Below are 13880 nucleotides of genomic sequence, written 5' to 3' on the forward strand. Positions count from 1 at the left end.
ACAGTTTATCGGTCGCCTATCGGTTCTCATGCGTCGAAAAATAAAGTAATAGTATAAAAGTAATTAAAATTATGCTTAATTCGTGCAATAAAACTCTGTGCATTAAGTGTACTTGAAGTTAAAACAAATGCTGTGCGTTCTTTGTACTATTGTTGCTATTTTGCAAGTTTAGTTTACAAGATTTTGAGGCCCTTACACATTTTTTCAGCAGACGCATGAAAAATGGCGGCGTCTTCAGCTACGGCTGAATGTAAAGAAGAATGTAAAGATAAAGATGACGATGCATTAACCACAACGCTACATTCATGTGCAAACGATCCAGATTTTGCGGTAATTTGTGCATTTTTGCAAAAATTTGCCAAAGATTTGGGCTTGGCTTTGCCAAATTTCAAGCATTTGCAGGAGTGGTTGACAAACAACGATGAAGGTACGTATGTATGTATGTATGTGCGTGCATATGTGTGCAACTGTGTGAGTAGTGTATATGCGCGTGTGTGTGTGCAATTTAGAGAGAGCGGGAGAGAGAGAGCGAGCGAGAGGAATGCTTGCTTGTTTGTATTATTGTTTGGTATGGAGCAAAGCGGAGACCGTAAAAAATGCAGCTGAAAAAGAAAACAAAAACAAAAACAACAATCAAAACATTTCGATTAACTTTGCACACATACACTGCTTTTCTCTTTCAGTGGCCGAACTGCGCGATCTGCACATTAAGCTGTTGCGTAAAACACGCAAAACGGTGCACGAAAAAAGTTGGGAATCATCGGTAAGCAAATTCTGTTTCGGCTACTCCCTGCAGGATGCCTGGGAGATTGAGCGATTCGGCTATCGCAACTCCAGCCTGAAGGTCAAGCTGCGTATCCTACGCGTGAGTATCAAGACGGGAGAGGAAGTTTGCAAATCAATTTCCTTCTTCAATTCAAAAGTTTGATATTAATCCTTCAATCCTTTGCTTGCAGGAACTGCTTGAGAGCCAATTCGAACGTAATGCCAAATTTCGTGCGAATATTCTAACGCAAAATGCGAGCACATTGCGTGCACAGCCAATAGGGCGTGATCGTTTGGGCCACGCGTACTGGCTAACACAGGATGGCGACTGCAATTTGCGCATTTATCAAGAGCATTTGGACGAGGAGATATGGCAGGTGGTGGCCACCAATCGAGATGAATTTGTGAATTTAATTGCACGCCTGCGCGGCAACGAGGTGGTGCTGCCCTCCAAGGATATCGGCGAGGCAGATGAGGATACCACAAGCAGCAGCAGCAGCAGTCACAATGCACCGCCGCCAGCTGCAACCACAGAACAGCGGTCGGAACAGGATGATGATTCGCACGAGGCGAAGGTGCCCAACTTGAAGATCAAGCTGCGCACGCCAGAGCAGCAGCAGCAGCAGGAGCAACCGGAACCGGAACCGAAGCCCAAGAAAGTCAAGGTGAGTATATAAGCTGAAATTTACCAAAATACTCTAATTACCCAACAATCCATTGCAGCCACTGCTAATTACACAGGCCAAACTGAGCGGCTCGCCAGCGCCGGCTAAGAAGAGGCCTTTGGAGGATTCGGACGGTAGTCCACCTTTGGCGTCGGAGGAACAGCATAAGAAGCAGCGACCCACACTGTTGGACACAAAACGTATTAAGAAGCCAAGTCGCTATGAGAGCACCAAATCCGAAGATGACAACGAAGTCGACTCGGAAGACTCGGAGCTGGATGAGGGCGAGGAGGAGGAGGAGGAATCGCTTGACGGCGAAGAAGAATCCCTTGATAGTGCTGCTGCTGACGAGGATGAGAACGAGCGAAAATTTAACGAAGACGATGAAAATGATGAAGATGACGACGATGATGAGGATGAAGATGAAGATGACGAAGTCGGCGAAGCCATTGAAGAGCCCACGTTAATAGTTCGAGGCCAGGGAGCCGGTCGTGACTGCCAGGCATTGCCCGAATATGTACAGTTTCTTAGCGACTTTGCAGCTAATGAGGAATTGGATGCGCCTGTGGGCGAGACAATCGTTGAACCGCTCTACTATGTGCTCGGCTCAGGCAGCGGCGCTGAGTGCCTGGTTGGCAATGGCAATACTGAAACCAATGCTGAGGAGGAGCCCGCAGCAAAGACCGAGCCAAAGGCGACGTTCTTTTTCGGCGAGCCAGGCTGCCTTAAACTAAGTCCCATAAAACAGACGCCAAAGCAGGAAACAAAACGCAGCATATTCGATAGCATAGGCGAGCCAGAACCAGAGCCAGAGCCAGAAAAAACCAATGGAGAAAGCCTAAAGCCGGCAGAAAACGAAAAGAACGTGGCGCCAGTGCTCAATGGAAATGAATCACCGGAGCAGCAGCAAGAGCTGGAAACAAAACTCCAGCCTAGCTCTGAAAGTGGCAAAGTTGTAGCTGAAGAAAAGGAGTCAGCACCAGAGCCAGTCGAAATTGCGACTGAAAAGCCGAGTGCAACACAAGGAATCTCAAATGAACAAAAGGAGGAAAAGCCTGAAAAATCCGAAGAAAACGTCGAGCAAGTGTACAAGGTGCGGCTAATAGAAACGGCAGACGAAGCGCTAGAAATTGTTAAGAAAAGCATTAAAACCGAATCAACAATAGAGGCAGATGAATCGGAGTCCAGAAAGAAGCTTCAAACTGTAGCTGAAAAAACGGAAGATATTAAAAAACTAAACACAAATCATGCTGACAAAGAAGAAACGCCCAAACCCATAAAAGAAGAAACGGCAGCGGAAAAGCCCGAAGAACCTGCAGCTGAACCAGCTAAAGAAACGCTGGAAAACAATACGAAAACGGTTGCAAACGAACAAACTGAGCCACAGCAGGCAGTTGCAATTATCAGCGAATCTGTTGAACCAGCTGCAAATGGAGCAAAAATCGTTGAAGCCGACGTAACCGCTGCTGCTGCGGCTGTTGCTGAAATATCAATACCTGCTAGTGAGCCGGTTGCTGAGAGTGGCAACGACAAAAAGTTAACGCAGACAGTACAAAGTGAATTGCCTAGCACCTCGAGGGTCGTAAACCCAACAGATAATCAAAACGTCAAGCCTGAAAAGCCTGTAGAAAACAAATCCCTAGAGCCGAGCTGTGAAGCAAAGGCAACCAAGGACAGCAAGCCAGATATTGTAGGATCAAGTGTTGCGCCCGCGAGCCAGGACAGAAAACTAATGCTGCTGCCCAACCGCAAGCGTCGTCTGGCCGAGTTTGCAGCGCCTGCAGCGCGTCAGTCCACTTCCGAAAGCGAACTGGACGTACATGGCGAGCTTCAGCTGGAGGATGAGCAACAACAGCACTTGGATACCTTGGACAACGATGACGATTTGGATATTGGCGGAAAGCGAATCAAGATGCGCCCAAAGATCACCAACGTTGAGGTGCGTCGCAAGGTGGAGGCGCAGAAAACACAAATCGAGGAGACCACCTCCTCGAGCGGCGAGGAAGATGCGCGCAGTCGCCGCAAGATCATTGCGCCCAAACGTCACCTGGAGAAGCCCAATCCGGTTAAGCAAAAGCCCACGCTGGCCGAAATCATCGAGAAGAAATTGAAAAAGACGCCAGAAAAGCCAAAAGAAGAACTGCCCGAGCAGCAGGCGCCGCCACCGCCACCGCCGCATCCGGCGACGACGTCAACGACGACGACGCAGCCAGTCAACGAGATCACGCCGCCCGCAGCAGCAAAAGTCGAGCCAGTGCCCTTTACACCGCCCAAAAAGTCGCCCATTACGAAGCCACTGAAAAAGAATTTGCTTACCCAAATGCGTCAGGAGGAGAGCGACGAGGAGGCCATACCCAGAAAGCGCACCAACAGCGAAACAGTTGTCGCTCCGGTGACAGCTAACCCAGGCTTAGAGTCCACACTGCAACGCAAACGGCGCAGCAGCGAGGAAGCCAAGGAGTCCAAGGAGGCCAGTGCTGGCGAAGAGTTGCCCGCAATTAGCGAGAAACTCAAGCGCAACAATGATCAGCAATTTCTCGATGAGGAACCGCCCACATCAGCACCTCAGGAGTCACAACCAGTGAAGCAGACAACATCACAGCCGCCGGTTAAGCAAGCAACACCTCCACCCGTCAAGCAGGCAACACCTCCACCCGCCAAGCAGGCAACACCTCCACCAGTCAAGCAGGCAACACCGCCTCCCGTGAAGCAAGCAACACCTCCACCCGTGAAGCAAGCAACACCTCCTCCCGTGAAGCAAGCAACACCTCCTCCCGTAAAGCAAGCAACACCTCCACCCGTCAAGCAGGCAACACCTCCACCTATCAAGCAAGCAACACCTCCACCCGTCAAGGAAGTTGCATCTGTTCCCGTGAAGCCAGCAGCAGCTGCTTCTGTCAAGCAGGAAACGCTACCAGTCAAAAAAGCAACAACCCCTCCCGGTAAGCAAGCGACGCCACCATCGGTTAAAAAGGAGGCGCAGCTGGTCAAGCAGGCAACACCACCAGCTGCTAAGGAGGATACGCCACCACCAGCCGAAGCCTTGGGACGGCGCTCTGGACGTCGCGGTGGCGCCGCAGTAGTCTATTCGGAGCTGCCGCAGCCCAAGCGAACCAGGGGTGGCCCCAAAGAAAAGCCCGTCGTTGAAAACAAGCAGCATATCAAAGAAGATCCACTCAAAACTGAAAAGGAGCCCCAGGAGGAGGTAAAGGACGAGGCGGAGGAGCAACCACAAACAGTTAAAGCAGTCAAATCGGCAGCTAAAACAAAGGAGGAACCCAAGGAGGAATCCAAAAGTGATCCACTCGCTGAGGAGGAGCTAACGATCAAGGAAGAGAGTAAAACCAAGGCAGAATCTGAAGAGCCAGCGGAAAAACCAAAGAGTTTAGAGCCCAAGGAGGAGATTGCAAAACCAGCTGGCGTGGGGCGTGGCCGTGGTCCGCGCAAAAAGCGTGAGGTGGACACCACGAACATAATTGACACCAACGATTCGGAGACGCCGGTGCGTCAATCGCGTCGCATAGCGCAACAGAAGATCAAGGAAGAGGCAGAGCGACGCAAATTGGAAGAAGTAGCGTTGCGCACCATGAAACAGCAGCTGAAGAACAAGAAGAAGGCCGAGAAGGAAGCGGATCCCACAGTGCTAGAGCCCTCGGCAGAGTCTGAGTCCTTCGAGTCGGCCAGCGAGGCCGAAGAGACCAAAAAGAAGATCAAGAAAAAATGCCCCGGCAAGGATGGCTGGTCCTCGGACTCCGAAGAGCAGGCTGAAACCGAGGAGGAGGAGGAAGAGCCACCACACTATGAGACAGATCCCGGCTCGCCGCTCTTTAAATCCGATCATGAATTCTCACCCGAATCGGAACTGGAGGACGACAGCCAAGTGGTGCCCATGAAACGGGCTCGCACATTGCGCAAAGAGAACGCCGACGATAATGAGGATTACGCAGCCGCCGCAGATGCGGACGAAGCGTGCCAGAAGTGCGGCAAATCGGATCATCCCGAATGGATTCTCTTGTGCGATACGCCCGGCTGCAACAAAGGCTATCACTGCTCCTGTCTCAGTCCCGTGCTCTTCTACATACCCGAGGGCGATTGGCATTGTCCGCCCTGCCAGCAGGAGCAGCTCATCGTTGCTCTCGAGCAGAAGCTGCAGCAGTTCGATGATCTGGTTGCTCGCAAGCACCAGGAGAAACTTTTGGCAGAGGAGGCGGTGGTAAGATTATCCTTCACGTACACTCTTACATTATTTTGGTTGTTTGAAAGTCTTGGATCCCAAATGAGGATTACTTCCAAGAAGCTAACATTCCTTTTCGATGTTCATGAAATCAATTATTACTTAGTATGTACCCTAAGAGAGGGTATTCAAACTGACGACTCCACAAAACATATGATCTCAACGAAGACCGGAATCGATGTAGCTTGTCCGTCTGTCTTCTTCGAACCTGTTGTGTCCGTCCGTCCGTATGTAGAAACGCTAAGATCTCAGAGTCTGCAAATCACATTTTCCCATCTAGGAAAAGTGCAGTTTGGTGATAACGATCCATATTTACGAAATCGATAAAAATAGATATCAACCTTCCGTTTTATGGTATATCCCGCTTAAGAGCTCTTGTTTGAGGAGCTACAGACATCAAATTTGTCTTTCTATTGCACAGGTAGATGAAGATTGTAGCAAATCATCAAAAGCTCACTATATTTTCATCAAATCGATAAGTATCGATTTCAGATTGGGTTCTTTCAATTATATCTCGGAGCTTATAAGAGATAAAGGCACCCAAAAATCGAATTCTTATAGCTAGAGTCTTACGCTTTGGTATATGCACGCTTTTGGGTGTCAAAATTAGGCTCTTAAAAATTATTCAATAATGCGTTTCCCATTAATTGGGCCGAGGGGAGAAAGCATAAATTGCTGCGTGTGTGTGTTTGTGTGTTTTGCGCCTATATGCATGAAAGGATATGGAAGGATGTGGAAGGATGTTGGAATGTTTCGAAGTGTCCAAGACGGAAACGCACACCAAAATATGGAAAAATAGCTCTTTGTATGCGTAAAAGTTAATAGGAATGCACATTGAGGTAATTTAGGCCTGGAACAGGATATTTTTTAGACTCGCCCCATTTCAATGGAATCGTAAAGGAAACTTAGGAATCTGCAGTTGATAGAAACCAAGCTCCCTACCACTTTACTGCTTTAATGCTTTGACTCATATAAAATCCTAACCTGTTAGCGCCAAGCGGAAGCCGCAGCAGCTGCGCGTACCGCCAGCGAGCTGGAGGAGCGATCCAATGCGAAGAAGAAGGATGACAAAGATGATGACGAGGACGATGAGGATGACGATGACGATGATGATGACGACGATGACGATGGCGATGGTTCCAGCAAGGCCAACAAGCGATCCAAGCCGGAAAAGACGAAGAGACGACGCGGAGACGGACGCAGCAATCGGCGAGCAGCTAAACGCGGCACGCGGCGCCGTCGCGGTGGCAAGGACGACGCATCGGACAGCGGCAGCAGCGCCACAAAGAGCGGCAAACAACAGTCGGGCGGCGCGGGAGGCGCACGCTCGGGGGGCAGCTCCAGCAGCAGTTCCAGCAGCAGCAGCAACAGCAGCAGCTACTCGGACTCGGACGATGAGCCCATCTACAAGCTGCGCAAGCGTCGGCAGATCAATGTCAGCTATCGGCTCAATGAGTACGATGATCTGATCAATTCGGCGCTAAAGAAAGAGATGGACGAGGTGGCGGGGGCTGGGAATCTGGGCAGGGGCAAGGACATCAGCACCATCATCGAGGCGGACAAAGAGAAGACGCGACGCAAAGAGGAGGGCGACGATCAGTCCGAGGAGGGCGTTCAGGCGCAGGTCAAGGCAGCAAAAACCACGTCCGACACGCAGCACAAATCCAGCAACGAGGATGACAGCAACGACGACAACGAGGATGAGCAGCCACTGAAAACGGTTGGCAAGTCCAAGAGCAAGGCGGCTCAGCCGGTCAAAAAGAAGGCACGTAAGCTGACCACACTGGATGTTAGCTCCGAGGAGGATCATGGCAGCGATGAGGACTTTAAGACTTCGAGTTTCTCTGACGAGGATAGCTCGCAATCTGCCTCAGATGATTCCGATTCCAGTCTGGAGGTTTATCGCCGGCCCGGGCGTGGCAAAAAGCAGCGCAAGGCAGCCCGACGTGCGGCACGTGAGCGCCGCAAGGATCGCAAATTTGTGGTGGAGGAGAGCGACGAAAGCGACGAGGAGGAGCAACGACAGCAACGCTCCAAGTCCAGCAAATCACAAAAGAAGAAAAAGAAAGAGGATTCCGACTACACGGAAACGGAAACCGACGACGATGATGACAACGGTTCCGAGTTGTCGGAGAACATGGACAGCGCTGATCTGTGCGATGACACGACCAGCGAAAGCGAGGACGGCGCCTGGCATCCATCGAAGCGCAAGAAGGCAGCCGCCGCCAAGAAATCCTCCATGGCCATTGCACGCAAGTCGCCCAAATTGAAGAAGCCCGCCAACAAGAAGACCAAACAGCTCGAGTATTCGGACGATGACATCAGCGAGAGCGAGGAGGAGGACGAAGAGGATGATGACGATGAAGTCCAGATGGGTGCCAATGGTGCGCCCATGTCGGGCAAAGGTTCCGGCAAACAGCCGCGTTCGCAGCCCTTAAAAAAGACGACAACAACGACAGCAACGTCGGCGCAGGCGCAGTCGTCCGGCAAGGGCAAGGGCAAAGGCAAGGGCACTAAGAAGAAGAAGAAGGCGGCTTCCTCGGACGATGGCGGCGGCGGCGGCGGCTCCGATGAGCGTACGCGTACACGAGGCCGTCGCTATGCCTACATTGAGGACTTTGATGACGACAGCTCCGATGGCGGCATCAAGCCGGGTGTACAGCGACCGGATACACCGCCCGAGGAGCGTCAGAAGTTCATAGAAAAGCAGGAGGAGATCAAGCGCATGCTTGCCGAAAAGAATGCCGAGGGCGCCAAGCTAGCGGCAACGCCACGCCTAACCCCCATCAAGGGCTCAACAGCAGCAGCAGGCGCAGCAGCAGCAGCCGCTTCCCAGCAGCTGAAGCAGCGCACGCCCAGCAAAGCAGGCGCTACTCCTGGTGCAGGTGATTCGCTGTCTACGGTGCCGTTGTCTGTGATACGTCAGGCCAAGGTGCTGGACATTGATTATCTGCATCGCAAGGGCGAGGCCATTGATGATCTAGACGATGTGGACTCGGAGCTGGATGATGCCGAGCTGCCCGACTTGCCCGAGGATATGGAGGATGCCATTGCGCGTATGGTGGTCGAGCAGTTAAGTTCGGAGTCATCTGTGCGTGACCTGCCGCCACCGGACGAGGTGTTGCGCCATGCCACGCCAGCCAAAGCGAAGGTGACCAAACAGATGCCAACAACGCCGCCGGAGACTTTGCCCAGCGCCTCGGGACTTCAGGAGCCGATGCGCAAACGCTTGCCCATGCCCACAATGCATCCGCCGCTTCTGCGTCATCAGTTCTCGCCGCATGGTCCACCAGGTGGGCTGCCCGCCTCGCTGCTGCCGCCGCCGCCGCCAGGCCAACAACAACAACAGCAGCAGCCGCCACCAGGCATGCATCCAATGCTGCAGCGGCACTTGGCACCGCCGCCGCAGGCCATGCAGCTGCTGCAGAATGCTCTCTCAGCGCCGCTGGGCCAGCCGTTGAGTCGCGCGAACTATGCGCCGGCACAGCAACAGCAACCGCTGTCGGCCATGCAGCGTCTGCCCTTGGGCATGTCCATGCCGGCTGCTGCAGCAGCGCATCTGATGCAGGCCGCCGCTGCAGCTGCCAATGTGCGTCCGCCGGCGCCGGCGCCCGATTCCAAGCCGCGTGGTCGTCGAAAAAAGGTCACGCCACTGCGGGATCAACTGCAGAAGCAGCAAACCGCTGCCGCTGTCACCGCCGCCACATCCTCAGTGGGCAACGAAAAGCCAGCAGCTTCGGGTAAGGCGCCCCCGCCGCCGTCGTCGCTGCCAGCGCCGCCACAGCTCTTCAAGCCACACGAGGATGCGCCGCCGTCGGTCAACGTCTCGCAGGCTTCTGTCATAACGCGCATGCCCATGGCCTCGCTGCTGCCGCCGGCGCACGCACGCGGACCACCACAACCGCCGCCCGGCGCTGGCATGTATCCGAGCAGCGCGGAACTGGCACGTTTCTATGGCCAGCCGCTGCCGCCGAGCTCCGCATTGCGGCCCACCTATGGCGCTCCGCCGCCATTGCGTGGTGCTCCGCCGCCCACGTCGACTGCGGCGGCACCGCCTGGCAGTGGGCCCAATGCACGTCCGCCGCCCTATCTGCACGGCCCGGAGCATCATGGCGGTCCACCGCCGCCTGGCTCCCTGGCCAGCGTCTATGGCGCCGGTCCGCCACCGGCGCGGCATGCTTCACCGCATCTAAATCCCTACAGGTAGGTTGAAGACTGTCAGCTAAGTTTATATTTCCGTTCTAATAATATATTTTGCTTATAGAGCACCGCCTATTTATGGGAATCCCAACTATCCGCCGCGCGTGGCACCGCCCGGCAGCGCCAATATGCGACCTGGCCCTGTCGACTATGCAGCCGGTGCGCGTAAGTAGCACAATATGTGAATTACTAGCTCAATTCTAAATCAATCTTTAACACTATTTAGGCGGCTATCCACCCTATGGCTACTATCCACCACCATTGAGCACACCGCCGGCGCATGCTGCTGCGCCCAGTTCAGTGATTGTCAGTGCGCCGCCGCCTCCGCCGCCTGCCACGCCCACAAATCATTCAGTATCCGCACTGACGCGCGGCAAATCGCCAGCACCAACAGCAGCGCCAGTTGTTGCGCCTCCTCCTGCCGCAACAGCACCACCGCCCACACCGCCAGCCGCCGTCACGCCACCGTCGGTGATAACCAGCAAGAAACTGATCACACTGGAGGCCTACTCCAATACCAAATCGCCGCTAGCTGAAACAACAACAACAACAGCGGATTCGCCAGCAGCCGTGGCCGAGGAGGACTCCAGCTCGGCGCACGGCAGCAGCAGCACCGCCGCCGCAGCGAACAGCGTGGGCGGTGGTGTCGGCGAGTTTAGCGGCCTGGTGAGCTACTTTAGCTCCCAGCAGGATGATTATGATACATAACAAACGCCGGCAACCGCCCAAGCTTGTATATAATGTAGTTGATCTATATAGAAATGTATAATGTGTAGAGTATGCGAATGTCCTATGCTAAAGGGGGGCATGTGGCTAGCCCCCGTTTAAGGCGACTTATTGAAAATTTCAATCCTCACACACAAGCACACACACACAAATACACACCTACACACACGCAATCAAAAAGTGCATATATATATAAAAGTAGCGTAGAGTCTTTTACAACAACAAAAAACTATGGGAAATTTGTCAACTCGTTGGTTTTTTTTTTAATTAAATTAAATATATATTTATTTTAAGTTTAGGCTCCTATTTACTTGACCCTATGCTCTACGTGCTCCTAGAGTCGCTTCAACAACAGCTACAACAACTTAAGTATTTTAGTTTAATTGTATAGTACGATATATGCCAGTTCGATTTGTTAATGTTCGATTATTGGATCGAGCGATATCAATTATAGAAGCATTGCAAAACAATTATGATAATAATTTATATATATATATATATATATATATATATATATATATAAATACCTACTACACCATTACCCCATATGATATATGCGTATATATAGTAAACTAAATTAAACTAAACTACAAAATAACTAACAGTGCATATTATACAAAAAGTTAATTTACTTAACAACTATGGATAAAGTGACGTATACTACAAATGAAATTAAAGAGAAGCAAATCATCAAATAAATCTAATATTAGTTGAATAAAAACATTAAAACATATTTGCCAGCTTTCTAGAGGGTATTATAATGTGTAATGCATAGAAGGAGACACTTCCTTAATTGTATATACATATTTATATTCCTGATCAGTATCAACAACCGTATCGTTATAGTCATGTCCCTCTGCTGCTTGTAATATTTGGTCGAAAATTGAGCTCTTGTACGAAATTATCTTTTAACTAAACTTTTCATATAATTATTTCTTTACACTCCTTGCATATCTGCTTCATCTTATCTTAGGAATAATACGTTGAAAAATTAGTTTCTGTATAAAAAACATATTTGTTTTTTAATATCTCGAAAAAAAACTTGCAATCTTATCAATATCAAGCGGCTATCATATAGCTCTGCAGGAAAGATCGTTCAAGAATTGAGATGTGTTAAAAACTTTTCTGCTCTTTACAAAATTCCGCATTTATGAGCTGCACTGCTTGTACTATCCTAACAGCAAATCCGTGTCAAATCGGTTGACTATATCAGATGGTTCCTTTAGGGGCAACTGGTCAAAGTCGAAAACATCTTTTACAAAGCTGATATAAAAGGGTATTTAAACTTCGGCATACCGAAAAGGTCATTAAACATTCATAAAAAAGTCTTTATTATAATTCAATCAATCAATTTTTTTTAAACCTTATTCAATTCATTAAATTAATTATGTTCTTTAAAGATACATTAACTGCAGAGTTCTGCAGTTGATCGCATTGTAAGATGAACTGAGAAACATTTTTAATTTCGACCTTAACATGTTTCGTCTTTCAAGACATGGTTTATTTCTGGCTTGCGTTTGTTAACATTGACAAACCTACTCTAATTTATTTAATGCATATGCATTTGCTGATACTAACAAAAAGCAAGCTAATCAGCGCGTTTTACGGACAAAATGACTGTGCACAACATTTAGACAATGGAATCTGGTGTAAAACATTTGCCCAACATCAGCTTTCAAATTTGATTAAATGTATGCATGCAGGTTAGCTTTAGTTTTCGGATCTTTTGTTAACAACTCGCGCCCAAAAGTTGTTCCAGTTAAATGCAATAATTTAAACTCAGAGAAACTTAAAAGTATTATTAGTTATTTATTGAATTTATTTGGGCGAGTCTTGAAGTATTTTATGATTTGAATATTGATTTTTAGGTATTGTGTTATTTTTTTTCTCACCTTGCACAGCATCTCAAAAAATGTATAATTTTTATACCCTGAACCCATTAAAAATGGGAATAAGGGTATATTGTATTTGTGCGAAAGCCAAATGTATGTAACAGGCAGAAGGAAGCATCTCCGACCCCATAAAGTATATATATTCTTGATCAGCATCAATAGCCGAGTCGATCTAGCCATGCCCGTCTGTCTGTCCGTCTGTCTGTCCGTCCGTCCGTCTGTCACTATGTATGAATGAGATGTAGGTGCTCCTAGCTCCCGCGCAGATCGAGTTTGTTTCCGATAATCGATAACTTACTCCGTTTCCAAGCAATCGATAAAAATCGATATCGATATCCTGTTTTTTGGGCAATTTTGGTAAATAATAAGAACTAGAGTCACCAAACCTGACATATAGCTTCTAAAATAGCATATATTTATGATATAGGATTTTTCATCATGGTTTTCCCTCTAGATTAATCTGGCATTCAAATCTGAACACCTATTTTTTAGTCGAAATTCATGTCCAAATCTTACCCCAAGATTCGTATATAGACATTGGTCAAAAATTAACAGCCCCATAACTCGGTCAAATCTCATCCGATTTCCACGAAGTTTGGCTTTTTCTTCATGGTTTTCCCTCTAGATTAATCTGGCATTCAAATCTGAACACCGATTTTTAGTCGAAATTCATGTCCAAATCTTACCCCAAGATTCGTATATAGACATTGGTCAAAAATTACCACCCCCATATCTCGGCCAAATCTCATCCGATTTCCACGAAGTTTGGCTTTTTCTTCATGGTTTTCCCTCTAGATTAATCTGGCATTCAAATCTGAACACCGATTTTTTAGTCGAAATTCATGTCCAAATCTTACCCCAAGATTCGTATATAGACATTGGTCAAAAATTACCACCCCCATAACTCGGTCAAATCTCATCCGATTTCCACGAAGTTTGGCTTTTTAATCATGGTTTTCCCTCTAGATTAATCTGGCATTCAAATCTGAACACTGATTTTTTAGTCGAAATTCATGTCCAAATCTTACCCCAAGATTCGTATATAGACATTGGTCAAAAATTACCACCCCCATAACTCGGTCAAATCTCATCCGATTTCCACGAAGTTTGGCTTTTTATTCATGGTTTTCCCTCTAGATTAATCTGGCATTCAAATCTGAACACCGATTTTTTAGTCGAAATTCATGTCCAAATCTTACCCCAAGATTCGTATATAGACATGGGTCAAAAATTACCACCCCCATAACTCGGTCAAATCTCATCCGATTTCCACGAAGTTTGGCTTTTTCTTCATGGTTTTCCCTCTAGATTAATCTGGCATTCAAATCTGAACACCGATTTTTTAGCCGAAATTCATGTCCAAATCTTACCCCAAGATTCGTATATAGACATGGGTCA

The 13880-nt window shown here is 48.8% G+C and overlaps 2 protein-coding genes across 2 annotated transcripts; both read left to right on the forward strand.

Annotated features, from left to right (window-relative positions):
• The first annotated feature begins 222 nt into the window (after nucleotides 1–222).
• LOC115759312 (remodeling and spacing factor 1-like) lies at nucleotides 223–3058 on the forward strand. Its single transcript, XM_030700222.1, has 6 exons — nucleotides 223–427; nucleotides 684–865; nucleotides 957–1430; nucleotides 1489–1765; nucleotides 1859–2940; nucleotides 3026–3058. The coding sequence occupies exons 1-6, from the start codon at nucleotides 223–225 to the stop codon at nucleotides 3056–3058; spliced, it is 2253 nt and encodes a 750-aa protein (XP_030556082.1).
• On the forward strand, nucleotides 2736–10758 carry LOC115758604 (remodeling and spacing factor 1). The gene is made up of 4 exons (XM_030699331.1): nucleotides 2736–5643; nucleotides 6656–9867; nucleotides 9929–10029; nucleotides 10091–10758. Exons 1-4 carry the CDS (start codon nucleotides 3163–3165, stop codon nucleotides 10570–10572), a joined length of 6276 nt encoding a protein of 2091 aa, XP_030555191.1. The 5' UTR covers nucleotides 2736–3162; the 3' UTR covers nucleotides 10573–10758.
• Nucleotides 10759–13880: the final 3122 nt, after the last annotated feature.

This window comes from Drosophila novamexicana, unplaced genomic scaffold, assembly GCF_003285875.2.
Source record: "Drosophila novamexicana strain 15010-1031.04,08,12 unplaced genomic scaffold, DnovRS2.1 tig00000193-arrow-pilon, whole genome shotgun sequence".
Lineage (NCBI taxonomy): Eukaryota > Metazoa > Arthropoda > Insecta > Diptera > Drosophilidae > Drosophila > Drosophila novamexicana.

Excerpts from the sequence above, each read along its gene's own strand:
- LOC115758604 (XM_030699331.1), top strand. The coding sequence starts at position 3,163 with ATGCTGCTGCCCAACCGCAAGCGTCGTCTGGCCGAGTTTGCAGCGCCT. Across the intron at positions 9,868-9,928 it reads CCGCATCTAAATCCCTACAG|AGCACCGCCTATTTATGGGA; the intron begins GTAGGTTGAAGA and ends TTTTGCTTATAG. Across the intron at positions 10,030-10,090 it reads CGACTATGCAGCCGGTGCGC|GCGGCTATCCACCCTATGGC; the intron begins GTAAGTAGCACA and ends AACACTATTTAG.
- LOC115759312 (XM_030700222.1), top strand. The coding sequence starts at position 223 with ATGGCGGCGTCTTCAGCTACGGCTGAATGTAAAGAAGAATGTAAAGAT. Across the intron at positions 428-683 it reads GTTGACAAACAACGATGAAG|TGGCCGAACTGCGCGATCTG; the intron begins GTACGTATGTAT and ends TTTCTCTTTCAG. Across the intron at positions 2,941-3,025 it reads CAATACCTGCTAGTGAGCCG|ATAATCAAAACGTCAAGCCT; the intron begins GTTGCTGAGAGT and ends TAAACCCAACAG.